The sequence below is a fragment of the Coturnix japonica genome, chromosome 18 (assembly GCF_001577835.2).
Source record: "Coturnix japonica isolate 7356 chromosome 18, Coturnix japonica 2.1, whole genome shotgun sequence".
In the NCBI taxonomy this organism is placed as follows: domain Eukaryota; kingdom Metazoa; phylum Chordata; class Aves; order Galliformes; family Phasianidae; genus Coturnix; species Coturnix japonica.
The window spans coordinates 1,944,207-1,971,235 of NC_029533.1; the positions used below are offsets into that span (position 1 = coordinate 1,944,207).

Below are 27,029 nucleotides of genomic sequence, written 5' to 3' on the forward strand. Positions count from 1 at the left end.
GGCAATGACCAGAACCCTAATTTCCCAATAGTCATGTGCAGAGAGCAAAGAATGACAGAACTCATCTCAAGAGTCCCTGGTCCTCCATCTTCCATGCTCAATCAGAGCTGTCACTGGAGCTGAACCCCAGCAGAACCCTGGGAAGGGCCACCTATTTCCCAGCCATATGGAGTCAAGAGCAGGAGCTGTGGGCTGCATCTTGTCCTTAGAAGCCAGCCTTGCTCTCACAAGTAGATCAGATCTTGAAACCTGTTGGGATCCTGAAATAGCCCTGGGCCAGGTGGAGCACCCCTTCAGCATGACAGCACAGCACACACCACACCTGCTCTATTTATTCCTTAATTCTTCATGAATTGATGCGTCTTTGACAAAGTATTTGTAGACAATAGGTCTCTTTCAGGCAGACACGGTGAAGGAGAGAGAGGAACACCCAAAGCAGTTTAATTGGGCAATGCTGTGTAGCTTCTGACAGATGCTATAAGAAATCTGGATGTGGATATTTTCAGAAGGGTGGCTTCCAGTCCCAGCCTAGTGCTACACTGATTTGAATTCAGAATGCAGAGCTGTGACAGAAAGACTCAGCTTTAGGCAGTAGATTTTGTACTTGGGTATCCAAACCCAGCTCACAGCAGGGAGCTGGAGCCCAAAGATCTTCAAGGTCCCTTCCAAATGAAGCCATTCTGCAACTCTGTGATTGATTCTAAATGTGTTCCCTATAATTCCAGTTCAGGTGAACCTGTGCTGGGCCCACAGCACCAGCCTCACACTCCCACCTTCATTTTCTGTTTCATTTCTGAGCTAAAACAGTCACAGCTTTGGGACAAAAGATGCTCTCACATGTCCATCAAAATTGGGGGTTCCCCATGAGAACCTGCAATGGTGGCTCAGTGATTTTCACCAGTTTTACTGCTGTTCTCCAGGAAGCTCCTGCCCTGCATGCTTCACCATCTAATTACAGCACCATTTAATTACTATTGCTCAATATCAGTAAATGCCCCAAGGGCAGCAAAGTGGCCCACAGCAATGAATGGCATCCTGCAGTGATTCACTGCAGGGCGTGCAATGGGGATGGATGTAGGGTTGTTGTAGGCTGTGTGTGTCCCTGCTGATTCAATGCAGCCTTGCTGTTCTTGTGGTTTCTCTACCTGGTGCAGCTGTAGAAAAGCAGCTTTTGTGCTCAGCTTTTTATTTCAGTTTGATGAAGATGATTCTTCACCCTGCTAAAGCGAGACGTGTGTTTAAAGTGAAATCAAAGCGTGCTGAGCTTTGTATACACAAAGCAGTTGGATGGGATCATTTATGACGTCAGGTCTTTGGCAAGATTTTCAGCTCACGAGATGTCATAAAGCATTTGGGTATAGTCCCTGTCCGATGCTGAGATCAGTGGGAAAATGAGGAGAAACTGAAAAAAAGAGGAGAAGAAAGGACAAAAGTTTCAGCCTGAATATTTGGTGAACCATCCACCTTGTGACAGTTTGTCAAAGCAGTGAAATAGAGCAGCAGAAAAGGTTTCCTCTCATAAAATCATGACACAAGGCTGGGCCAGAAGCACCAGCACTAGCACTGTGTTGTACAGTGAGGGCATTGGTTTGCCCATCAAGGACACTGGGTTGCCCAGGACTGGCACTGGGCAACCCAGGGGTGGCACTAGGATGCCAAAGGACAGCAGTGAGTTGTCACTTGTGAGCCATTGTGTTGCCCAGTGGTGGGATCAAGTTGCTCAGCAAAGTTACTACATAGCCCGGGGCTGGCACTGGGTTGTCCATTAAGGGCATTTGGGTTGTCCAATGGCTGTCCTGAGCTGCCCAGGGCCAGCACCGAGTAGCCCAGGGCCAGTAGTAAGTGGCTCAGGTCCAGTACCAAGATGCCAAGTGACAGCAGTAGGCTGCCCAAGGCAGGCACTAGGTTCCCCATCCTAGCACTGGGTTGACCAACAGTGATTTGGCCAGTACAAAGTTGTCCAGTGATGGCAGTAGGTTGCCCTGGGCAGGCATTACGGTGCCCATCCAGAGCACTGGGTTGCCCAATGCCATCACCAGGTTGCCATAGCAGCTGCATGAGGTTGCCCGGGCAGAATTCAGTTGTGGGCAGCCCAGTGTCCATAGCAACGTCCCTCCTGGTGCTGTGCCACTGAGGGCAGCTGGGTGCTGGGGATGCTTCACACCCAGTGCTGCTGCCACTGAGTCTGACAGCACAGCGACGAGGCACAGCCCACAGGCACCTCTTGAGTACCCAACTGCGTTACTGAGGGTGAGCATATGCTTTGACTGGGAGGGGTGCTAGAAGGCAGATATATCTCATAACTCCCCCCACTCAGCACATGGATGACATGTTGTACTCAAAAGGATGTGCTCAGGTGGTGGGGGGTGCAGGATCTGATGTCTTTATGTCTCCTATGTACCTCTTTTTAAGCTTTTGGGCAGGAAATCTTGAGCTGTTACTGGCCCTGCCCTTTGTAGAGGTGGTCGTTATTGCTAAGGTGACTAAAAGTGGAAAAACCCTTCTCTTTCTCAGAGATGTTATGATTTTAAATACAAGCCAGCCTCTCAGCTTGCCTGCAGAAGCAAACAGCTCAGGGCAGCCCAAGAGGAACAGACAACTCTTCAGATGATTGCTTGCATTGATGCTTTGCTCTAGGATAAAAGCAAGTTCATTGCATGAGAACATCCCGTTTCTTCCTTTGCAAGTCAAGGGAGATAGCTCCTCTTTTAGGTTGAAATAGGTGTGGGGTTTTTATCAAGTCCTGCACAGCTCAGCTGGCCTGCAGGTCCTTGCTTAAGCATTTGATGCCAGTGAAGGCGCAGAGATGAGGATGCATCCCCTTGCCCGTAGATCTCACTGGGTTGGGGTTGGTAGCAGTTGTGTGTCCACAAGATGCAGCTATCGAGCTGGCAATGGAATTTTTAAAGAGAAAATCACATCTGGAGCACTGTAAGATCAGCAGGTCTGCTGGCCAAAAGAAACAAAGGAGGAGCAGGGAATCCAGTTTCATTGGAATGACAGACAGATTGAAAATGAAGGCACAATATCCATCATTGTCCTTAGTGCCATGATTTATTTATTTCTCCTTCTCAAGTCCTGACACTCGATATTAACAATGAAGCCAAATCCCAGTATATACAAATGCTCTGGATGCTGTCTAAAGGGATTTGCTTTTGAGAGGTCGAAGCCTGTGTGGGCACTGCCTGGGTGCTGTGTGTGTGGCTGTTTGTATGACAAGTTGCACATCTTGCTGCAAGAAGTGATATTCTTTTCCTCTGCCTCCTTGCTATACAGGACCCGGACCCAAAGAGCGGTGACCATGGAGCTCGTTGGCTCACCCTTATCGGCAGTTCACTCCCATGTGCGACCAGCCCCCACCAACCTCCTGCCTGCCATCAGCACCATGGCTTCCAGCTACAAGAACCGTTTCCCCTACTACCCCTTATCCCAGCCACTCAGCCTGCCCTGGCTGCCCAACTCCTACTACAGGACGGCTACCAACCACCCCATGTTGGCTCCATTCTCCAGCGGCTCCCACGGGCTGCCCCCCAGCAAGATGCTCCCGTTCGTGTCCAACAGGACATCCCTTTTCACCCGCTACACCCCGGACGACTGGTACCGCTCCAACCTGACCAACTACAGGGAGTCAGAGACCTCACGGAACAACTCGGAGAACCTCAGGGTTGACACCTCCCGCCTGATCCACGACAAGTACCAGCAGACGAAGAAAACCCAAATGGAGAGCACCAAGAACCTGGGAGAACGGGTCAATGACATTGAGTTCTGGAAGTCAGAGCTCTGCCATGAGCTGGATGAGATGATTGGGGAGACCAATGCACTCACGGACATGAAGAAGCGACTGGAAAGAGCCTTGGCAGAGACAGAGGCCCCTCTGCAGGTGAGCCCTGAGCTGCTGGAACATCTGCAGCCATTCAAACGTCTCATTAAGTTTCATTGGAGCTCTGTAACGTCTAGAAAGTTTTTACTAAGAGACCATTAGTTAAGTTAGCAATAAACAAGCCCCTCACCATCTGCTTACAGCTCCTATCGGCACATGCTGAGCGCATCAGAACACTATTTGCTAAACCAAATATTTTTGTAAGCTGTATATCCAAAATCTCAGATTGGGTTGAGAAAGCCCATGTCTTGCTATGAGAATCGGGTGAGGTCAGCATTCAGCTCTACAGAGGTCCCCATATCCAGTTGTGGGTGTGCAGGGCCATGCATGCTTCCTTGTAGGATTCGATGCTGACCTTGCAGCTTAGCTGCTCATTGCCAGCCAAGCCCTGCCTTGGACACATTTTTCTTCTCTGTGCTCCATGCAATTTGCTGTGTCCCCAACAGGTTGCTCAGGAATGCTTACTTCACCGGGAGAAGAGGATGGGCATTGACCTAGTCCATGACAATGTGGAGAAACAGCTCTTCAAGGTGAGTCTGGCTAAAACTCCTTCTGCCCAACCTGCCCTAAGCAGGTGTTTTAGCCCTGTCCTATATCTGGCTCTTGGGCACAAAATGCTTCAAACCCCAAGCTAGGAGATGACATTTCCATCAGCAGCACATTTCTACATTTTGGGGTAAGATTTTCCCTTTTATCTGAAGACCCTGTGTAGTATTTAGGGGGGTCCTTGGCCCCTTCAAGCAGCACAGTGTGTCCAGCAGCTTGTTCGCTTTTCCCAACCCTATTAGTGAGTTTAAGAAAAGATACTGCATCTACCCCCAGCTTTGCTCTGCTTGGCTGAAGTTAGACTGCCACTCTGTGTACTTAGGCAGTGCATTTTATACCCTGCCTTTACACAGTCTGCTTGGAATTATGAATAAAAAGCAAACAAGATGAGAGCTGAAGATGGAATCCTAACCCAGGGTACAGTGAAATGCAATCACTGCAAGGGCCTCATGAAGCTGGGAAGGAAGTGGCAGCCCCTGGGACTGTGAAGCCACTGCTCCAATTAAAAGATTTTTTCTTATGAGTCAGGCCCTAAAAAAGCAGATTGCCTTAAAGGTCATGAGATTTTAAGGATAAAAGATTCAGAGTTGGTATCTTTGTAATGGCAGCGGTGTGGTCCTGTCTTTGCTCTGGGTCACTGCACTGAAATTGGAGGCCCAAGGGGATGTGTGTGACTGGGACCAGTGGGTGTGGACACTGACGGGGTGATGCTTTTGTCCCTATCCAGGAGGTGGATGTGATCAGATCATGCCAGGAGAGGATGCAGCGCTACCTGGACAGAGCCAGAGCCCAGCTTGCGTAAGGAGCCCCCAGCCCACCCCACATGGCTGAAGTCATAGAATCATAAAATCATTAAGGCTGGAAAAGATCCCTAAGGTCATCAAGCCCCTCTAAAGTCATCAAGTCCAGCCCCAACCCATCCCCACTATGCCCATCAACCATGTCCCTCAGTGCTACATCTCCACATTTCTCAAACACCTCCAGGGATAGTGACCCCCCCCCCAGCCCCACCTCCCTGGGCAGCTGTACCACTGCATCACTGTTCTTTCAGAGACTAAAGTCACTTTGTAACATGAACTCACAGCAGACCTCTGTCCTCTGCCCATCCTGCAGCTATGAAAACCCCCTAGGCTCCCTGGGAGCATCCCCACGCCTCCCCAACAGTCCCACTGACAGCTGCCATGCCGTGCTGCAGGTCCAACAGAGCAGCCCAGCACGAGGTGGAGAAGGACCTGGCTGACAAGCAGACAGCCCGCCGCATTGATGGCAAGTGCCACCACCTGCGGAACACCTCCGATGGCATCAGCTACTTCCGCGGCGTGGAGCGGGTGGATGCCACGTGAGTCCCTGGGGAGAGATGGTGCAGCACTGGCTGTCCCCATCCCAATGGCCATGGCATGGCACATCCCTCCCACCCCCAGCAGCACATTCACTGGGATGATGAAGGGGGTAAAAGCATAATACAGTGAGTTCAACCTAATTAAATATTATATCAGGGTTCAGAGATCCAGCCCGATGATGAGTTCAGCTCAGCACCTCGACACAGCCCATTAAGTCCAGGCATATTCTGGGAGCTGTGTCAGTGCTTGCGTTCCACATTGACGTAAGGTCTGGGGGCTCACCCTGCCTGTAGAGTGCTGGTGGGGAGCCTGGATGGCCTTGAAGATACAGGAAGACAGTGTGGTGCTAGGAGAGAGTTCAGCTGCTCTTGGGTGCCAGGAATTCAGGTTTGGCTCTGCAATAAATGAACGATGACCAAAAGCAAAGATATGCTGCACATGGCAAAGGGCATGGGGAATAAATCTGCTCCACACTCACACATGTGGTGTTCATGGGGGGGCATGGAGTGATTTGGTTTTTCTTGTGTTTGAATAATTCTTCAAAGTGGAGCTCAGACATTTGGATGGGCAAATGAATAGTTAAAGACTGACGCTGAAATTCAGAGGGAGCAAAATGTGTAGAGGATCAGCATGTTTTACGTGAAGCTTATGTGGTATTTGTGGCTTTTGTTGACCTTGTTCTGGATGCTGCATGGGTTGAACTCCATCCTGAGTGCAGAGACAGAATCAGTATTATCTAATGTTGGCTTTTGTGTGAAATTGGGATAAGTTACAAGCAAAATGCATTGGCTGCAGTCTGCATGTTGTCATGGCATCTGTGAATAACTCCGTGCTTGAATGCTGTTAACACGTAAATATGAGGTTTGATTAGAATCTCGATTTTTCCGTGGGAATCCATTGTTTGTCTGAGCCTTCATAATTGCCGCAATTGTTGCCATGGACGTGTCAGCATCTGATAAGCTGTATTGAATAAATGGTGTCCAGATGTTTTGCTTTCAAGTGGTCGAAGTGCGTGGATCCTGGGAAGGCTGTGTTTAAGCCAACCTGGTGGGATCCATACTTGCCCATGGCAGCATGCGGCCATCTCTGCCTCTCCTCTCTATGGTAGCATCTCAGTGCCGGAATCGTGGGCCAAGTTCACGGATGACAACATCCTGCGCTCCCAAAGCGAGCGGGCGGCCTCAGCCAAGCTGCGGGAGGACATTGAGAACCTGCTGGTGGTGTCTGCCAATGAGATGTGGAACCAGTTCAACGCCGTCAATGTCGCCTTCACCAACCGCATCGCCGAGACTACCGACGCCAAGAACAAGATCCAGACCCACCTGGCCAAGGTAACCAACCCCAGCCCTTCCCTTTTGGTGCTAAACTGAGTGATGACTCCCAGGAAAGAGAGAACCTCCCTGCAGAGCTCGCCCAGGGCTGGAGAAATGGAGCATGACTGTTATTTATGAATATAATTTTTAATTCACAAACTTGCTTCTATTGTAGACACTGCAGGAAATCTTCCAGACTGAGATGAGCATAGAAAACATCCGTAAAGCCATCAGGGACAAAGTGCCTCCACTGAAAGTGGCTCAAACCCGGCTGGATGAGCGCACACGGAGACCCAATGTGGAGCTGTGTCGGGACAGCACTCAACTGCGGTGAGTGGGAGTGCAGTCACAGCGTGGGCGCTCAGAGCACTACTGGGTGATTGAATTGATGGTGGTCCTTTCTGGAAAGCACTGAGCATGCATCCCAGCTGGGTGCTTGGAAAGCTTTGCACCCACAGCCCAATGCTGCCTGACAAGGGGCTGGATTGTTCCCATTTGGGAAATATTCCCCTCCCAGTGGCTGGATGTGCCCATTATGGAAGGATGAGCCCTTCGCTCTCCCATAGCATCACCTTGAAAGCTCCTTCCCTCTGAGGGAAGAAGGGCACCCTTGCAGCAGGTTGCTGTACAGGCTGTCCTCACTCACCCTGAGGACATGGGAAAATACAAGCCCCTTGAGTGCAGGAGCAGGGGTGACCCCTGGCAGGCTGGGGCAGTTGGCTGGGCTGCTCCTTGGCATTCCTTCAAGGTTTTATCTGCCCCAACAGCAAGAGAGGCTTCCTTCCAAGCCTCCTCCTCCAGCCGTCAGCCTTCCCATGGTACCAAGTGCTTTGGCAGGAAGGCAAGGCAAAATCAACAACTTCCAGAGAGGCAGCAGTGAGGATGTGTCACAGATAGGGAAACTGCCTCCCTGACTTTTGTAGGTGACCTTGCTGCTGCAGTAGGCATGAAAAGAATAGCAAATCAAAACTGGCCAATCAGTTGGGTGGGAGGTTTGTGAATCTGGAGGGGTCTTGCCTTTTTTTAGCAAAAAAATGGGAAACCTCAGCTGCTTCCTACTGCCTTGGTGTCAGCTCTGCTCTCCTCACATTAGTATCATCCACAGGAGGAGAAGCCAGGTCTGGGTGTCCCCAGCAGCTGCCCAATGCAGCAAGGAGGGGCTGAGCTTCCACCCTCAGCTTCTATTCACAGCTGCCAGAAAATGGCAGCTCAGTCAAGCAAACCAAGGGGGAAATCCTTCTGTACTTGATGGGGTTCTTTGCTGTTTTCCAGCCTTGTCAACGAGGTCCATGAGCTTGATGAGACCATCCAGAGCCTGCAGCAGCGGCTGAGGGATGCTGAGGAAACACTGCAGATACTGGCACGGGCCAAGGCTGTCCTGGAGCACGACCTGGCTGTCAAAGCCAACTCCCTCTTCATTGACCAGGAGAAGTGCATGGGGATGCGCAAGACCTTCCCCTGCACTGCACGGCTGGTGGGCTACATTTAAGCTGGGAGCTGCCCCAAAACTTCTGTTGTTGATGTTCTCAGCTTTGCCAGGATGAAAAGTCCCGAGTAGAAATTAAACGTTCTCTTTGTGTATTATGTGATCTGCTGGGTTATTTTTCTCCCCTCCTTTCGGTCTGTGATTTTAGGAGAAACAAACTCAGGTCTTCCTCCTTCTGAGTCTGTGCAAAAGCACAGTGGGAAGTGACACCATCAATCAGGTGTTGACACCCATAATGTGTTTTTAACAGTGCATCAGAAGCACAAACCATCCCAAGAAGCACCACTTTATGTTCAAGAGAACATAAATGAGAAAAGTTGCAGTTTAACCAGTTTTCTAATGATAATTTATTCTTGCTTTTGAAAATACCTCACTGGGGTCTAAAATGTCAGCACTGGGAGTTTAAAAGAAGGAAGTTTTTCCACCCAGAGGGTGGTGACGCACTGGAACAGGTTGCCCAAGGAGGCTGTGGATGCCCCATCCCTGCAGGCATTCAAGGCCAGGCTGGATGTGGCTCTGGGCAGCCTGGGCTGCTGGTTGGTGACCCTGCACATAGCAGGGGGTTGGAACCCAGCCCCTGATCAGGTAGAAATGAAGGTTTCTCTCCAGCCCCAGCCCTGATGCTGTCTGTGTCCCTAAGGAAACACATCCTGGGCAGACAGGAGTGAGGATCTGGATTTGTGCACAGCTGGTGTCATCCAGACGGGAAACAAACCACATCTCCCCCAAGTGCTGAGTGATCATTAAACATCAGCAGCAGTAAGTTTGCCAGCCAACAGTTTCTTCATCGGCATGTTTGGCAGCTTGGCCAAGGGAAAGGGTTTTCTTCCAGCCTCATTGGAGTGGGAAGTCCCTTGGCACAGTGCTCATGCAGCACTGTTGACTTTGGGGCTTTATTGTAAGTAATAGAAATACATCAGTGGCTACAAATCAAGAACAGAGGTGGTGTTTGTGCTGGGCTGCCTCATAGTCCTAGTCAGGACCCAAGAGCTTCAAAGCCCATCACTGGGCACCCACTGGGTCTGTCTGTGCTCAGCCCTTTACAGGTGACTTGAGCGTTTGTGTTCAGAGTTGGTGCTGCTTTCTGCATGGCAGTTTGGTTATCTGGTGCTCAGGTAGGTTCAGAGATGATGAAGTGGGGTCGTGTTGCTCCTTGACACTTTTTGACCTACTCTTACAAGTGGTTTTCAAGGCAAAAATCCAACCATTGTGTGATGTACACTGGTATGATGTGACTACATGACAGCTCTAGTGAGGAATTGGCACAGGCTGCCCACAAAGGTGGTGGAGTCACCATCCGTGAATGTGTTAATGCACTGGGACAGGCTGCCCAGGAAGCGGTGGAGTCACCAACCTTGAAAATGTTTAAGAAACATGGAGGTGTATCACTGAAGGACGTGGTCTAAAGCAGTCACAGGCAATGGCTGATGGTTCAGCTGGATGATCTTCATGATCTTTCCAACCCTAATGATTCTATCATGATGAAGGACCCAGAAGAACTAAATGATACCTATTCTGGAGGTTTTGTTAAGATCCTGCTGGGAAATTAGTCATGGGCAGTTGTTTTCGGGCTGTGTCTTTTCCTGTCTAACTTACTATGGATCCTTCTGTTAGATGGTGCCTATAGATGCCTGCCATTATTCTGAACTTTCGGAAGCCACTCGCATCCCTTTTGGACAAATTAAGTAGAGTTGAGTTCAGCCTAAAGCCATTAGGGACCAAAAATCCCAAAGGAAAATCAGTTCAAGCCCATTCTCCTGCCTCAGGAGTCAGATCAGTCAGTTTCCCATCTCCCATTGGGATTTCAGACCCTCCTTGCCTGTTTTCCATAAGCTGACAATATCCATGTTACCACTTCTGGTAGCTGACACACTACATCCTTACAATCACATACCACAGCGTATCCTATGCACATCCCATGTCAGGAGTCAGCTCTGCTCCCAAGCTCCTGTAGAATGGATCTGTAGGATGAATATTTTGGAGTGAAATTCCAAAGGACGCACAGCTTGCAGCAAGGTCTCATGCATTCCCTGTGCACACAGGGATGGATCTTCCTCCTCATGAGCAGTTGCTTTTGGGGTTGCAACCCAACAGTCTCTCTAGTTGGTGCACACCATGAGTGTTAAATCACTGCCCTGCCCTCTTGCATCCAAAGTCTGAGTGGCTTTACGTCTGTAGCACTAAATGATTTGCTTCCATAATTCACATTTAGATAATGCTGCCCTTCCTGCGCTGCTTTTCTGCATTGATTGGATGTTTCCTTTCTGCAAATGCCTTCAATCTGCAGGGCGACACGCCTGCTTTTATTGCTGGTTATTACCCTTTTATTGCTTGCTTTTATCAGCCAAGTTGCTGAAGAAGTTGATTCGTAGAAATTCCTTTGCATCCCACAGACATATTCCCACCCTCCCTCCTATCATCTTGATAAACCCCGCAGAGTTGGGTTTGTAAACTAATTGTCTACTGTCTGGAGCAAAGAAAATAAAGGAATAAAACCAAGAGAGCATTGCTTCATGCAAGCCAAGCTTTGTGCCCTGCCCAGACCCAAGGAACAGCCAGGGCTATCAAGAGCTGTTCAGACAGAAGGTTTGGGTACTTCTGCTGCCTAGGAAAATGAGACTTGGTGAATGGCCTGAGATTAATTAGGGTGAGAAGAAAGCTTGCCAAAAGTGGTTAGTAGTGTATTGCACAACAAATGCAGAAATGCTCTAGGGAGAGAATTCCCAAGACAGCTTCAGTATTATGATAAAACAACTCATCACTATTGGGAGGGGGTGGGGGGAAAGGAGCTAAACTGTTAAAGATTTGGGAAGTGGAAGAGCACAGGGATGGCTGTGCTGGCTCAAACCAAAGTCCAAAAGCCCCAGATTCAGCCTCTGCCAGAGCCAACAGAAGCACAGAAGCATCCCATGCTACTTTCCCAGTCCTTTCCCAGCTTCCAGCCACCCATGTGTCAAGGACTTCCTGAGCTGCCAGTGCTGTCCTTGAATCTAATAGCCCCCAATGGACTTGTTTCATGTGATCTCATTCCAGCCATTCCTTGAGCTCGTGCAGCCTCTCAGCATCTGGCAGTCCCCAGCAGGGAACTTCAGGGCACAGAACATCACTCAAAGCATTGGCAGCCAATGCTCTGGGCATCCTGGGAAAAGGGATCAGCATTCCCAGCACTGTTGGAGACAACAGTGCACAACTCAATAACATGGGCAAAAAGGTGGCTTGGTTTAGACCTCTATCGGAACTACATGATGTCTGAGTCCCTTCCAGCCCAAGCCATTCTATGATATCCTCTGCAGGCTCCACAGGAGCTCAAGGGGGCTCCTTTTACATGTGCTCCTTTTACATGTTGTCAGCATGCAACAGACAAGCACGTATCACAACTTCTAAAAGTGTCTGAGTATGTTCTGGCACACAGGCATGTCCCAGCTGGGGAGCACGGATGTGTTTCTTTCTTTTGGAGCCAGCGAGTGAATTTTGGTTTCATTGAGGCCAATGGGAATTTCTCCAGTGCCTCTATCAGTGATGACAACTGGATTGGAGCTGAAGAAAAGAGTCGGATGAAATTGACTTGGGGGCACAAATGCAGAGTTGGCTGGACTGAACTATTTTACAAATTCCTTGGTGGAAAACAAACGTCAGGAAGAGAAAGGAAACGTCTGCAAGATGTATATATATATAATATATATCTTCTTTTAGAAGATTGCTAAATGGAAATGTGTTTTCCTTCACATTTTTTTTTCTTGCTTGAAATGGCTTTGTTAGAAAAAGTAAAAACCACCATTTCTTGGCCCTCTCCTTGCCTCTGTGTGTGTCACTGTTCATCTGTGCCTACTGTTCTCCTTATTCACCTTAATTAAGCACTGCTGCTTGACAGCACGATCCCTTTCTTCATCCCAGGGCTCACTGAGGGCAATGCAGATTTCTGCCCTTTCCCCTTTGCCTTTCAAATCCTCCATTGCTCGTGGTCTTATCAGGGCAGGGAGCAGGAAACCACACCCTGAAATTGCGATGACGGAGCAAAGTCCTGGGATTGGAGACCTCCATCCGCAAGAAGACATTCAGAAAAAGTCTGCCCTATTTGTGTAGCTGGAAAAGACTCATTTCCTTCCACCTGGCTTGAGGCAGTGAATGAGGTGTACATATATGCTGGGCTGATGGCAGAGCCTGTGTTGTATGGTCATGGTGATGCCATGGATGCAGCCCACTGAGGCTTGCATCCTGCCCAGCCTCACAGCCCCTTGCTTGCATCTGAACCCCCTCATGTTATATGACAAAGAATTTCCTTTCTAACTCCACATTACCTTACTCTAGAAACTGAAGCATCCTAACAGTTTAAAATGATTCCATAGAAAACGTTCTGATTTTCTTAATGGCTTCCCAGAGCCCTGCTGCATTTGGACAATGCACCTCTCTAAGAGCATGAGGGAGTGCTGGACTAATAGGCACTTCTCTTTGGACTCCCCCCGCAGATTCTAATCTGTAACTCATAGTCAAAACAGGTTTCATTTCCCTCAAGTGGCTCCTTTCATTGAACCATAGAACTGTTGAGTTGCAAGGGACCACTAAAATCCACCTAATCCAACTACCTGCACTGAACAGACACACCCAGAGCTCCAGCAGGTGCTCAGAGCCTGGTCCAGCCAGAGCTGAGGATCAGCTATTTCTCACATGCTCAGAAAGCTGCAGACACAGGAGTGGAGATCTCAGACTAAACTCCCTCTGCACAGCTGTGGGCTGGCACTGCTGGATCACAGCTCAGTTGCACTGACCCATCTCCACTGTGCACCTCCCCAAAGTGCTCCAAACTCCCCCTGGCTGATGCATGGGTTGGGACCCCTCACACACAGCATGGCCAAAGCCTGTGCTGCATGGAACACTCCTGCTTGCCAGCAGGAAGGAGCCAAGCACGCTTCTCTCCCTCTTTCTCCCAAGATTTACAGTTTTGGCAGCTGGATGCCAAACTCATCTGCCTCTGAAACGAGGCAGGACCAGTCTGGAGCCGATGTGTGTAGAGAGGAGAGGTGATGGGGAGGCTGGTGGCAGTGCTTAGGGCTCCCTCTGGGTCTGTGCAGGGTGAGATCTGCTGAGTGAAGTGATGGCTGCTGCACCTGAGTGAAGCACCCATTCCTCTCCGAGGTCCTACTGTAATCAGTACCCCAGGAGGAAGCTTTCAGGGGCCAAGACTCCCTGCCAGACAGCCAGAACCAACGGCCATCAAAGCAGCAAGTCACAAAGGTGTCACTTTGCCAAACACAGCCCCGCTGTACAAACCAGAGATGAAACTCCCCTCGACTCTGGCACAGCCAGCGTCCAGCAAACCCCAAATCCCGTCCCATGTATCCCTGTGCCCCCACTGGGGTGAGCACACACAGCAGAGCCCCGCATCTCCAGCCATCCCCGCGGGATGCCGGCTGGGGTGTGTGTCCCGGGGGTGCGCACAGGGACGGGCTGCGGGTAGTAAGAAGGGACCACGGGCCGACTGCCGGGAGCTGCCGCCGCACTTATAGGAGGAGCGGCCGCAGGACCCTCCCTGTCCCGCAGACGCAAGCTGGGCGGTGGCCCCGGTTAAAGGGGAAACTTGACAGCGCCGCGCCCGCTCCGCTGCGCGCTGCCCGCTCCGTTCCGCCGCTCCCGGCTCCACGATGTGAGTAAGGCTACGGCCCGGGATGGGGACACGGGGGGACCTCGGGGCATTGAGGGGACCTGGGGTAGATGGGTAGGGGCAGAGCAGCCCCGAGGGAAAGGGTCCGGGATAGATCTGTGGGGAGATGGACGCGTCCCCATCCCGGGGATCCGCGGGGGAGATGGGTGAGTTAATGCTTCCGCGGAGGAGCGGGGCTGGAGGGGGCTGCCCGGTGGTCTCATGTGGAGGTGGGCTGGGACCTCTCCACCCGACGGAGAGGGGCCGGGAGAGAGCCCTCCCGGGGGGCACGGAGGGGTGATGGAGCGGGGAAGCACCCCCACCCATCTGGGGGAGAGCAATCGGAGCCCCCCCGGCGGAGAGGGGCTGGGGGAGCCCCCCGGCGCTCCTTAGGGGAGGGGGGCAATGGATGCCCCCGGTGAGAGGGCTGGTGGGAGCTCGGGGGGTTTTTGTGGGGGGTGAAGTCGGGGAATCCTTCGCGAGGGGAGAAGGGCTGAAAGACCCCGGTGCACCGGAGCTCGGGTGCCCGCCCCACCGCAGGGCTCGGGAGAAGCCCCGGAGCTGTGCCCAGCATCCCCGCCCCGGGCTGGGGCTCCCGGCGGGACGGGCGGGCTCTGCCGCCAGCGGAGCGCCTCCTGCTGCCCTCGGGGCTGAGATCCTCACACACACACACACACACAGACGTCCGCACGCTCAGCAGCATCTCCCTCCCTCTCCTCGTCCAGTTGTGACCGAGACCACCGCCAGGATGCTGCTTTTGCTGCTGGGGATCATCGTGCTGCACGTCACCGTGATGGTGCTCCTCTTCGTCTCCACCATCGTCAGCGTAAGTAAGGCACCGAGGCATCGGGAAGGACGGAAGCTGCTCGTTTTATTTGTGGTTCCTTTTCCAGCCCGGCTTTCTGCAGGAAGAGTTTGATTCCTGACGACAGCCTTTGCTAGCAGTGGGATTTTGAGTGTTTTGAGCTGAAAACTCTTCCTCTTGTTCTCCCCTGGGTGGGAGCTGGGTGCGGCTGGGGGGAGCTCAGTGCATCCACACCGTGTTTGAGCTCATATCACCCAAACCACATCCATGTGGGCGAAACCGTGCTGCTAATGGGCTCAGCCTGTGGGACCAGTACAGCCAGTCAGAGCAAAACGGAGCAGAGTGGGACTGGTTGGGTACTGCAGCCTCAGCACCAGCAGTTTTGCTCTCCAGATGTTCTCTGTTGGGGCCGTGAGATAGAGACAGCATCTCCTACTCAAGCTGTGTGCTTAGCAAACAGTAATGAGGGCTGGGTGCTGCCTGGGTTTCCCAGTGTGTTTCTCAGCCTGCAGCCCAGTCAGGTTAGAAAGAGTTTTGCCTCGAACACAGCGAACACAGGTTAGAAAGAGTTTTGCCTTTAGAACACAGCGGTTTTGTGAAGCTGGTGAGCTGCAGTTTTATTTCATGGCGTCCTTTCCTTTTTAAATCCTTTTTTTTTTTTTTGGGTAGTAGCAGCAATGGAAGAACTTACAAAAACCTTCCGAGTCATTAAGAATCACGTGGCAGCATTCAAATTGCCCGGCCAGGCAGCGGGATGCAGCGGGGAGGGGAGCACGCGTCCCCCCACGGGACCTGGCCCATGTTTAAAGGGAATAAAGAGCTTCTGTTGTGTGGTTTTTTTTTTCTGCTGTTGAAGCCAAAGCAGCAAAAAGCAAATATGAGGATTTGCTCTGCAAACCTCTCTCTCTAAAGAAAAGCCCGTGGTTGGGAGGGCAGGGTGGTGGCCGGGTTGCATGGCTCCTGCTCACGGGGCTGTGTCTCATTGCAGCAATGGCTCGTGAACGGTGGGCAGACAGCGGACCTGTGGCAGAACTGCACCACTGGTACCATGTTCCAGTGCCTGACATCATCCACAAATGGTGAGTGCCTTCCTGGCTGTCACTGCTGCCAGTGCCCCCTGGGCTCTTGAAATCAAGGGGGATTGGCCTTTGCAGGTGGTTTGTGGGCACATCTGGGTTCAGCTGGCATGGAGGCTGATGCAAGGTGGGAGGTTTTTCCATGCAAGCTGCTTTCTGAGCTTAGAGGGAGAGGAGCTCCTGCTGGGATGTGGAGCTCCCGGGCACCTGGGAGTCGTCATAACTCCAAATCTGTGTGCAGGGATACACAGCAGTCCATGCTTCAGTTTTCCCGGGAGACAGAGCTGGTGTCAGTGGTGTTTGTTTTCAGTTTGCCTGGTTTTATTTTCCCTGTGAATAGTTTCTTCAATGGAACCATTAAAGCAATCAGTGGACCATACTGGTGCCATTGGGAGCAGTCACACTGCCACTGCCCTGTGCTCAAAGGGTGCTCCCAGTGTAGGAGCCAACCAATGCACTGTGGTCCTTGTGTGGGCATACAAAAGGGTCTGGCAGAGATGGGAGATGGTTGGGGCCTTGGAGGCTCACGGTTCACCCCCATCTGCAACCCGCTGTTACCCATGGGTGGGGGCTGATGCTCTGGGAAGGAGGAACACACCGCAGGGCTCTGCTGACGCCTGCTGGTGTCAGGGCCAGCAGGGAGAGCTGGAGCCAGGCCCAGACTGGGAGCAATCCTGCTGGATCCTGCTGGCTCCCATTGGAGCCCCAGCCTTCCTCAGCATTTGGCTGCCTTGCCGCTGGGCACACGTGCTCAAAAACTGCTGAGTTTCAGCTTGAAAAAGGTAGAGATTTATACCCCGGTTCATAAACACCTCCCCAAACATTCTGCTGTAGCAACCTCCATTGCTTACTCTGGGTGTTTGTGGGATCATGTGTATGGGGAGATGGCGGTGCTGAGAGGGGTTTGATCAAAATGGGGCTGGGATGGAGTTCCCCACCTCTGAATGTTCTGGGTGGGGGAAGGCTGTGTTGCATGCCCCCCTTCTGGGTCTTTGCCAATGATCTCTTATCATTAAAGCTCTTATCATTAAAGGGGCTGTAGGCAAGATGAGCCAGAGGCTTGGAGTGCTGGGGTTTGGTTGACAAGTTGCCATCATGGGCTGTTCTTTATGTGCAGCTGTGCCGTGCTCAGGCCTTCATTTAAAGCTCTCCGCCCCAGCTCTTGGTTATGCCGCACTCCTCGCGCTCTCTTTGCGAGGGATCTGCTTACTTTCAAAAATACAAACTACCCTATAGCAGCCACCACAGACCGCTCTGCTCTCAGCCTCTCAAAGCACAGGCTGTGCTCATTGCAGGCTGCAGAAAAGCCCCAAGAATTGGTGCCTGTGCCGGTGCCAAGGACGGAGCTCAACGGTTAACGCTGCGTGCCAAAGGAACCCTTGCTCAGGGCTTTGGCAGAGCTCGCTCTATGTGTGGAGGCAGCTGTTTTTCCTCTGGCCAGCAGAGTGGACGCTGCCGTGCGGTATTTCTGTTTTCTGGGGAAGGAGCAGTTTGAGCACAGCACTAATAGGTTTGATGAGGCGGAGCTGGGCTGGCGCTCAACACAGATGGGGATTTTTTTGTGGGGGGGGTCATTGCGCTGAGTCCCCACCTCCCAAATTCCTCCTCTGAGCACATCCTGGTGGGAATAAGGAGGTGGGAATGGGGGCGGGGGCTGCTGCCCATTGCTGTGCTCCAGCACCGCCTGCATGTTGCGTCCATTTTGTTAGATAATAACTTTTTTTTTTTTTTTTTTTTTTTTTTTTGCCAAGAGGCCAAGAACTATGGAAAAAATGTTGCAATCTTTGCTTCGTTTGCTCTGTCAGACATTCCTGGAAAAGACTTATCTCAGGAATTCAGCTCTGAATCCCAGAATTGTGCTGCGCTCCAACCCCTGGCTGCTCCATTCCAATGCAGCACGGGACCAAGCGGCTTGAGTGCACTTTAAACAGATCCCACCCCCAATTTGCACCAACAATATCCTTCCCTCCTCCCCTCCCTCCCCCAAAATGGCCTTTTCTTCCTATTTCCGAGGATTATTTTGTTTTAATGTGAGTGAGATTGGTTTACTGTTCTCTACTACTCTTTCTCTGCTCTTGGGAATGTCACATGCAGAGAAGCAATGGGGAACAGCAGGGACACCCTTCTATAACATCATGGGATGTTTCTCGTGTTGCCTCCTCCCAGTTTCTCGTGTTGCTGCTCTGTGGCTTTGTCCAAAGCAGGATGGTGGTTTGGGGCTTTTTCAATGGGAAAAGAAAACCCAAAACACTGGGAGAGACTCAGCCTGACAATCCACGTGATGAGAGCCTGTGGTGCACTCCTGCATCTGCTGATGTGACAGCTGCAAGCTAAGCACGTGTGAGTCACCCAGAGCAGAGATGTTCCCATCAATGGGAAACTCTTTTCTTTAAGCAATGTATTGATTTCTGCCATAGCCGTGTTGCCTATGATACGAAGGGGATTTCCTCTGCTTAAAACCAGGCTTCTGTTTTGCCTCACAAAGCACATCTGGTACAGAGGAGTTTAGGGAGCAGTGCTGATTTCCCTGCTCTTGGCTGTGTGAGGTCACTTGGCCTTCCCTAGAAGAGGAGCAAAAGAAAGATGGCATTGTGGGAGGAAAACAGGGCTGTAAAACCAGAGCCCACTGCAGCATGCAGTGCTGGATGGCCCTTAACCCAACAGCTTTGGGACCTGAGACCCATGGATGTCCACGCTGCTCATGTTGGGTTTGCCCATCCCTGTTCCTGGGGCATGGACTTCAACTCAGTGGCACACAAATCCCCTGGAGGTCCCAGACTGATGCATTTACCACCTCCAATTGCTCTGAAGCACAAGTCGGAATGAGGTCAGAGTCATCCGAAGGGGCTTGGAGCTAGTGTGGATGTCATGCCCCTGATGGAAGGTGGATGCAATGATGCCAGCTGATGGCTGCTGCCTTGCCAGCACTGGGTTTTGCCTCCAGGATGTGAGCTTCAATGGCCTGATGAGATGGCTCTGGTTGGTCTTGGGGCTGAGCAATGGAGATGCAGTGCCAAAGAGACAATGGCTGTTTGAATGGCACAGTTCTGGAGAGCTGCAGAGCCTTGGAGACATCTTGGATGGAGCTTTCAGCCAAAAGGAAGGGTGATCAAGAGGAAAAGATGTTGGGTGTTTCATCTCCTTCTGATGATGGAATGGCAAAAGAGGACTGGAAAGAGTTGTGAGGCAATTGCAGTGCTGAGCTCTTCCTGCAGCCTCAGTGCTTCACACCTGTTCATCTGCAAATACCTTGGGAAAGCTATAAAGTCCCTGTTTTAGGGGACTGTTTCCAGGAATACCTCAATCCATCACACCATGATTCTTTCCAGTGAGCAGATGCAGGAGGACAGGAAAGAAGTGGCTGTTGGGTGCACACCCTGCTTCTCCCAGCTGGAGCAGCTTGCAGCATGGCTGGGGAGGTTTGGCTTTGTGCTGGCGGGACTGGAATGAAAGGAGTTGCCATTCCTTGGAGCTCAAAACCATTGCAAACCACAGTACTTATGATGTGTCCTGTGGATGTGGGGTCAGTTAATGTTCTTGATCAGACCTGGAAATCTGAGGGTCTGATTTGGACAACACAGCTTTTGCTGCCAGCCCTCAGCTGCCACCTTTGTCCTGGTGGATACTCACGTTGTTCCTGACCCTGCTGATCTTCAGCTCCCAGCACTGAAGGAGCAAGTTTGCCTCACACATGTGATGATTCATTTTAGTTTTGGAGCTGTTATACTCTACAGTGACCTCCTTAATGGCTGTTTCCTTCCCCAGAAGTGGCTGCATTTCAAGGGTGTGACACGTGCAGCTTGTAAGAGGCAAGACAAGCTGCAGGTCTCAGCACACAGATGTTTTTAATGCACAGCACTAAGTTTAGTCATGCCTTGCATCAAGTGCACGAGCCGATTGCTCAGATTAATATTCTTCCATGTGCACTTTATTCTTTCTCCTTGGCTATGTCTCAATACAACTGCATGTCTCTGACATTTGACTCTGGCCAGCCAACATCTGTCCTTTATGGCCCTCTGCTCTCAGCTAGGGACACCCTTCTGTCCATTCCATCCTATCCCATCCCATCAATCCTGCACCATCTTTGGGTATAAAACCTTCCTACAAGGAGCATAGGGATTTGCTGGGAGGGGGGTGTGGACGAGCTGCTGTTCTGCTGGGGCTTTCAGCTGCAATTTCTGTTCTTCCAGCTTTCTTTCTTTCATCCTTCCCTTTAGGATAGACAAATGCATTCTTCAGCATCTCGGGGTGAAGTTCTTTCCCTGCTGTTAGGCTGTCAGTGGCAATGTGAGCACATGGGGGCTTGCAGAGCTTAGGGAAATTTTAGACTTTCCTTTTTAAAAGCATCTTGTGTGTAATTCCTGTCTGTCTGAAGGGCTGTAGGGCTGCCTGCGATGCGCTCTCAGGAAGCGCTGGGCAGGGCGTTATCTGTCCTTTCCACTCTGCTCCCTTTTCTTCCTCCTCCTGAAGAGCAAAGATATAAACACAGAGCTGAACAGACGCAGGAGAAAAATGGAACAAGGAACAAGCGGGTGGTGCCTGGGGAAACCACAAATAGCAGCCTGGAAGTGCCCAGTGCTGACAGCCCCTTGTTCTGTCTGCGGCAGCCAGAGCTCCAGGGAACCTGCCTCATTTTAATCCAACAGGTGGGACACAGTGCTGATAGCGAAGGTGTTGAAAGTATTTGGGGGTGAGGAAGCAGCACTGCTAGCTGCAGTTATAGCAGTGCTTTCTAAGGAATTAAAGGCTGTACTAATACAGCTGATGTCTGTGGGCTTGGACTCACTGCTCACACCTGCAGGTGTGAGTAATGAGCTGGGCATCCTGGCGCGGCTCTCTATGACGAAGAGGTTTTGCAAAGCCCATAGAATCATTTGCATTCTGAACCAAAAATGAGGCCTGGGGAGGTGGATGTAATTAAAAGGGCAGCTCAGCTTTCTGTCTAGACAGCCTCTGCCTAAAATAACCTGCCTTTGGACATCCACCTCCGAGCAGACAAGGCTCCTCTGCAAGCCTGGTCCCGTGGCCCTTGAAATGACAGAAGGATCTGCATGGGAGCTTTTAATCTGGAGCATGGCAATGGGATGGCAGTCAGCAGCTGGCCGCCCTCTAACTCTCTGCCCCAATCTGAGCACTGAGTTAGGACTGGATGTGAACATCCCCTCTGGTGCCCATGGAAACATGAGGCAGGAGCTTTCTTGACAAGCCAGCTTGAAATGGATAAAATATAGGATGTTTGATGTGCATGTCCATGTGAAAACTGTGTTGGCATTTCCTGAATTGATAGTTCTATCCTAACGAATTGCAGCAACTGCTGCATGTGAAGATAAACCCAGCAGCACTGGAACAAGTGGAATGCAGCAGCTCTTCAGCCAGGCACGTTGATGCTATGGAGTAAAATGGCATGGGTAGCATGGGAAGGAGGGAAGGAGTAAGGCTGTCTGCAGTGAACAGGGGCCGCGCTGGGTGGTTTCTGTCTGCTTTCGTGAGCAGGGACTGCATTTGTTCTATTGTACGAACAGCAGGAGGCCAAACGCAGAGACAAGAGGTAGGATTTATGGGCTGAAGTCAAACAAGACAGACATTACTAAATTGCACAGGATGTTCCCTGCGGGCATGGATTTGCTATTCTCTGGTGGAGCCTGCTGGAAGGGCTCAGGCGTGTGTCGTCATCGACATCCTGGCATGAGTCTGCATTGCATTCCCTGGTGCAAATTCAGCTCTCAGTGCTGCTGGCAGGGACATGGTGGGGGAGCGTGCTCACCTCTGCTCTGCACACTGCCTTATTTGCTGCACTGAATGTTGAAGGTTGCTATGCCAAAGTATAGCTGTTTTTGGAAGTCTTGCTGTGTTCCAGCCACTTTGTTGGAGAAATGCTCCTTGCTGTTCCAGGCAGAACAGTGCAGTGTAGCAGGTGGGAGTCAAACTGTGGCAGGGCATGGGTGTGATCTTCCTGCTGAATGCATTGGTGTCATATCGTTAAAGACCACTCAAGATGTGCAGGAGCACTAACAATATCCATTATGAGCCCAAAGTTTGTAAAGAAAGGCAGTGATGCTTGTCAGCACGGCCCCATCCAGGTCACTGCCTCTTTCTGTCTGACTGTGGCAGTTCATGGGGTAGAGAGGCATTTCGCTTGTTTATTTATTTATATATATTTTTACACGGGAGTTACACACCCACGAGGCCTGGAAATAGCTGGGCAGTGACTCACACAGGGGCTGGTTCAACTGGTCGGCTCTGGGACAGAGCTGCACTTGGCAGCTGTTGCTGGCTCCTTATAGCAGGTTTGCCACACAAGGGCAGCAAGGTTTGCACTTACTCTGTTTACTCTGCTTTTGAGCGTGGCTGGCTCGTTGTCTCCCACCTTGCTGCACGTGGCTTTGGTGCTCCTAGTACAGCTGAAATGCACTTCTACCATAAGCGCGTTTCAGTGTTCTCCAAGAAGAGCACGGCCCTGTCTCTTCTTTTTCCAGCACACTGGTCCATGCACATGTTGTCCAGAATCCCCAGGCAACGTCACACTCAATGTGGTCATGCAGAAGCATCACTGGGACCAAGGAGCCATGTGGGGTGGCAGGACTGTGACACAGGAATGATGCCATGGTTGGGGCTTGCTGTCACTGATGTCTCTGTCTGTTTTTCCCCAGAATGGTTGCAGTCTGTCCAAGCAATGATGATCCTCTCTGTCATCTTCAGCGTCTTGTCTCTGTTCCTGTTCTTCTGTCAGCTCTTCACGCTCACCAAGGGTGGACGGTTTTACCTTACTGGGATCTTCCAAATCCTTGCTGGTAAGTGAGATCTGATTGTGGAGATGCACTGGGGATGGGACTTCAAGCAGAGGAGAGGGAAAGTGAGTGCTTTCTTGAGTACAGAAGCAGGAAGGCAGCAAAGCTGGCTTCTTGAAAGGAACAGGGTATGCATAATGTGGACCCATAGAGCTCTTTTATCTCTATGCTGGTGTCCAGATGCCAGGGCATGCTGTGCTTCCCCAGAGGGCTGCTGCCCCAGCCAGGGAGATGTCAGGGGGCAAGAGAGAAGCACCATGGCTTGGGGTGAGCACTGCCAGTGCCAGCATTGGGTTCCACCTTCACTGGGATGGGCAAATTGCAAATTTACTGCATCTGTGTGTGTTTGGGGATGTAGTGACGATCCTGTTTTGGCCAAAGAAGACCCAAGGTTTATTTATAAACTTGCCATAAGGGGCTGGTGCTTTCCTTCTCAGCAAGGAGCTGCTCGAGCATGCAGGGTGAGCCAGCTGCCTTTGAACTGTCAGCTGCTATTTTTAACTCTTTAAGAAGTCAGTGCTGGAAACGAGCCACAGTTCGTGTACTACGTTGCAGTTCTCCAAATTTAGATGCTGCAAAAGCACTGGCTCTGTTTGTGTTTCCACGTATGAAACCAATGAAGGGGATTTTCAAGTGTTCAGGCTAGAAAAGTAAATTGCTCAAGGAGGTTCTGGCTAACGTAGGAGCCTAACACCCAGCTGTCTCGTGAGGAGACTCGCTGTCTAGGAGAGCTTTAGAGGTGCATCTGAAAACCACTGTATGCATTTTTTTGCTACTAAATCAGGGAAGAATTCACCCACTGAACTTCAGACGGAGCATCCTCTAAGTGAGTGGCCACTGCAATTCAGGAGTGGTTTAGAGTTAGCCTCTTCTAGTAAACATGACATGAATTCTATTCTAAGAGTTTGCTTGGCCATAAAGCAAATGATGAGCTCATTTCAGTTCATCTCTGGGAAGACAGATGTGATGAAATACATTACAGCCATGGAGACAAGGAGAGGAAATGGGCATTAATAAAGCAATTATCTGCCTGGGAACTTGTCTAACAGATCTGGGAGCAGAAGCCTGCTCTCTCCTAAGTGACTGCTGATGCATCCTCATGGGCAGAGGAGAAATTGGGAGCGTACCCTCCTGTCTGTGCTGTGCTTGGTGTCCTAAGGGGAAGCAGCATCACGATGCAGACCTGCTGCCTCCTTCCTTGGGTCAAATCCTTCTCCAGCCCAGTACAGAGGTCAGGAAAAGTCAAAGCTGATCTCCACATGGCTTTCCTGTGGCCTGGAGAACAGTAAGCAGAGGTTTAGATGGACCACACAGAGGACAGCTCTCCCACTCTTGCTGCTTCTCTCTAGTGGATCCATCATGGTGTACTCATCCACAGCAACTTATAACAGTGGAAATCCAGGCTTTGGCCCAGCTTCTCCATCCCTCTCCCCAGCCCCAGCATCACTTGGACAGCCAGCTGGGCTGTCACCATGCAAGAACAAGCTTCAGGGATTGTTTGCCCTCCTGATGTGTCAAGGCAAGACTGGAGTGTGTTCTTAAAGTCAGGCTCCAAAGTGGTGCTGCATTTACCATTCATCAGTGCAACAGCTGAATGCAGCTGGCTTTCACTTCCTCAGCATATTCACCAGGCCAAACTCAGTGCAGATGCTGCAGATATGCAACTGTAGCCATCACCTTCACATTTGCTGAATTCCTCTTGCAGACAATTGTCACTGTATGTTCTGCAGTCTGTAGGTGACTGGCATGGCTGGATGCCTGCTCTCAGTCCCACCAGCATTTGCAGACAATTGTTTTGTTCTCTTTACATGGGCTGGACAGTGGGAGTTTGCTCTCGTGCTCAGAGAATAGAAAGTGCCCCAGTGGCGCGTTAATGAAACGTATTCCCACTTGTGCATTTTCCCAGAACAAAGGAGCAGTGTCAAGTGGAATTACTGCTCAAATATCACTGTGGTTCGATGTAGGTGGTCCCGAGATCTGTGCAGGGGATGTGGTGCTGACAACAGCCCAGCGACTGTATAATAGAACTGCTTGGATGGACTGAAAGAGCTTGTTTTCGGGGAGAAATAGTGGTGGCTTTGTGTCTGCACTGGGCAGTCCTCAGTGCTGATGAGTTGTTTTTGCAACAAAGCTAAAACACTGCCCACTGAGGCTGATAGACTGTGGTTGGCTTGGGGGTATGGAGGACAGGGGCAAACTTTGTGTTATAGGTTGGATCAGCAGGATGGGAGGAGAGGAGCAGGTTCTGCTTATTCAGAGCCATGGCAGAGACTTGGTAGCCCCCAGATGCACTTGCATAGCAGGTGCTAACCCAAAATAATAACGTGGCTTGTGTCTGCAGCAGCTCTGGTTGGAGGACTTAGGCTACAGTTAGGGTTTTCAATGGAACACTCAGAGTGGCCGGGTTGGTCTGGAGCAGCAGCCGAAGGGGTGAGTTAACCCAGGGGATACTCATAACCTTGTTTGTGCCATGGGCTTTTGCCTTGCTGCTCAGAGCCTGGTAATGATATCCCCACTCACTTGCAGGCAGGGACCATAACATTACCACCTCCCACATCTCAGTTGGAAAAAGCCATTTTCCATGCTGGTATTTTTCATTATCCTCTCTAGCACATCCAGCTATGAGTTCCCATCTGGGAGCTGTCACTCACCCTATTCCCTCTGTGCTTCCTTGCAGGACTCTGTGTGATGAGTGGTGCAGCCATCTTCACAGTGAGGCACACGGACTGGCACGAACCCTCGGAAAACATCTCCTATGGCTTTGCCTATATCCTGGCGTGGCTGGCCTTCCCCCTGGCCCTCGCCAGTGGCATCATCTATGTCATCCTACGGAAGCGCGAGTGATGCTGTGGGGAGTGCAGTGCAGCTGGGGGCACTGATGATATGCCTGGAGGAGACGGAGGCGGGGGAAAATAGACGAGAAAACGGAAAATTAACAAAAAAAATATAAAAAAATAATTAAAAAAAAGGAATAAACCCTCCCACCAAAAAAAAAAAACAACCAAACCAAACCCAACCGACCCGAAAAGGAAACACTCAAAGGGTTACTTGTTAATTGAAGATGTATATAGTATCTATGGTTTAAAAAACCTATTTATAACACTTTTTACATATATGTACATAGTATTGTTTGCTTTTGTTGACCATACGCTATGTTTTAAAGCCTAAAGAAAGTGCCTAAGGAATTATTACTCCTAACGGTGTAACAAGAGCGCGGTGATTTCTCTCTCATGCAGAACCCTCTTTGATCTGAACTCTCCTCCCCCATCCCAGCCTCACTCGAGCCCCGGGACCCCCAGCTCTGGCTGCTCTTACACTGGCATAGAGCAGTGCTTCTCCACTGGAGTTTCACCTGCTGGTGTCAGCTGGAGGCTTGGTCCCCGCTCCTCCTGCCTGCTGTCATTTGGCAGCTGGGGTGCCAGGGCTGGCGGAGGCACTTCCAAAAGGTTCAAAGGGTTTCGGAGCAAGGGACTGCTGAAAGTGCCTAAATGACTTACTGCCCAAGTCCCACTGCCTTGCCACCACACCCACTGAGATTTTGGGCTTTTAAATCACTTAGGTTGAATGCAATCAAACAGGGGTTGTGCTCCATCCCTTGTGTGTGCTGGGTGCACCCCAAGCTTGGGTGTACTCCCATCATGAAATGCACATTTTCTTTGCGTGGAGGTAGAGTGCCAGTGAGCAGGAAGCAAACCCAGTATATCTATGAAATCAAATGCCAGATATATGAAATGGTGCTATCTATTTACCATTCCTTATACTGCTAGCAATTTAACCTTATTCACTGGAAATTCAGCTAACAATCTTGAGGTAAACAACAAAGCTAGAAATGAGAAATAATTCTGTGTAATATAAATGAGCTTATAACTGCTTTTGTACTTAGACGACTTACTATTGTTTTTAATAAAGCATTTATAACCAAAGTTCCTTTTCCCCCCCCGTGGTCAAGAGGAACAGAAGCAGCTCTGGCTGGAGCCCTGCTGGCCCAGTGCCGGAGTGCAATGTCTGTCCTCTTGTCTGTGTGTCAGAGATGTGTCTGGCAATGAATGGGCACCTGCTCAGACCCCAGGCTGCCTCCTGAGGACTCCAGACACTGCGTTGCTGTCGTCGTTTTGTGTTTCATTTGGCTTTTTCTTTCTTTCTTTTTTTTTTTTTTT

The 27,029-nt window shown here is 50.7% G+C and overlaps 2 protein-coding genes across 2 annotated transcripts; both read left to right on the forward strand.

Moving 5' to 3' along the window:
* The first annotated feature begins 2,076 nt into the window (after window positions 1–2,076).
* Window positions 2,077–8,663, forward strand: TEKT3 (tektin 3). The gene is made up of 8 exons (XM_015879734.2): window positions 2,077–2,250; window positions 3,277–3,880; window positions 4,327–4,410; window positions 5,154–5,224; window positions 5,622–5,765; window positions 6,875–7,097; window positions 7,255–7,409; window positions 8,352–8,663. Exons 2-8 carry the CDS (start codon window positions 3,302–3,304, stop codon window positions 8,566–8,568), a joined length of 1,473 nt encoding a protein of 490 aa, XP_015735220.1. The 5' UTR covers window positions 2,077–2,250; window positions 3,277–3,301; the 3' UTR covers window positions 8,569–8,663.
* A 5,412-nt stretch (window positions 8,664–14,075) lies between these two features.
* PMP22 (peripheral myelin protein 22) lies at window positions 14,076–26,795 on the forward strand. Its single transcript, XM_015879739.1, has 5 exons — window positions 14,076–14,206; window positions 14,929–15,029; window positions 15,997–16,087; window positions 22,735–22,875; window positions 25,550–26,795. The coding sequence occupies exons 2-5, from the start codon at window positions 14,952–14,954 to the stop codon at window positions 25,714–25,716; spliced, it is 477 nt and encodes a 158-aa protein (XP_015735225.1). The 5' UTR covers window positions 14,076–14,206; window positions 14,929–14,951; the 3' UTR covers window positions 25,717–26,795.
* Window positions 26,796–27,029: the final 234 nt, after the last annotated feature.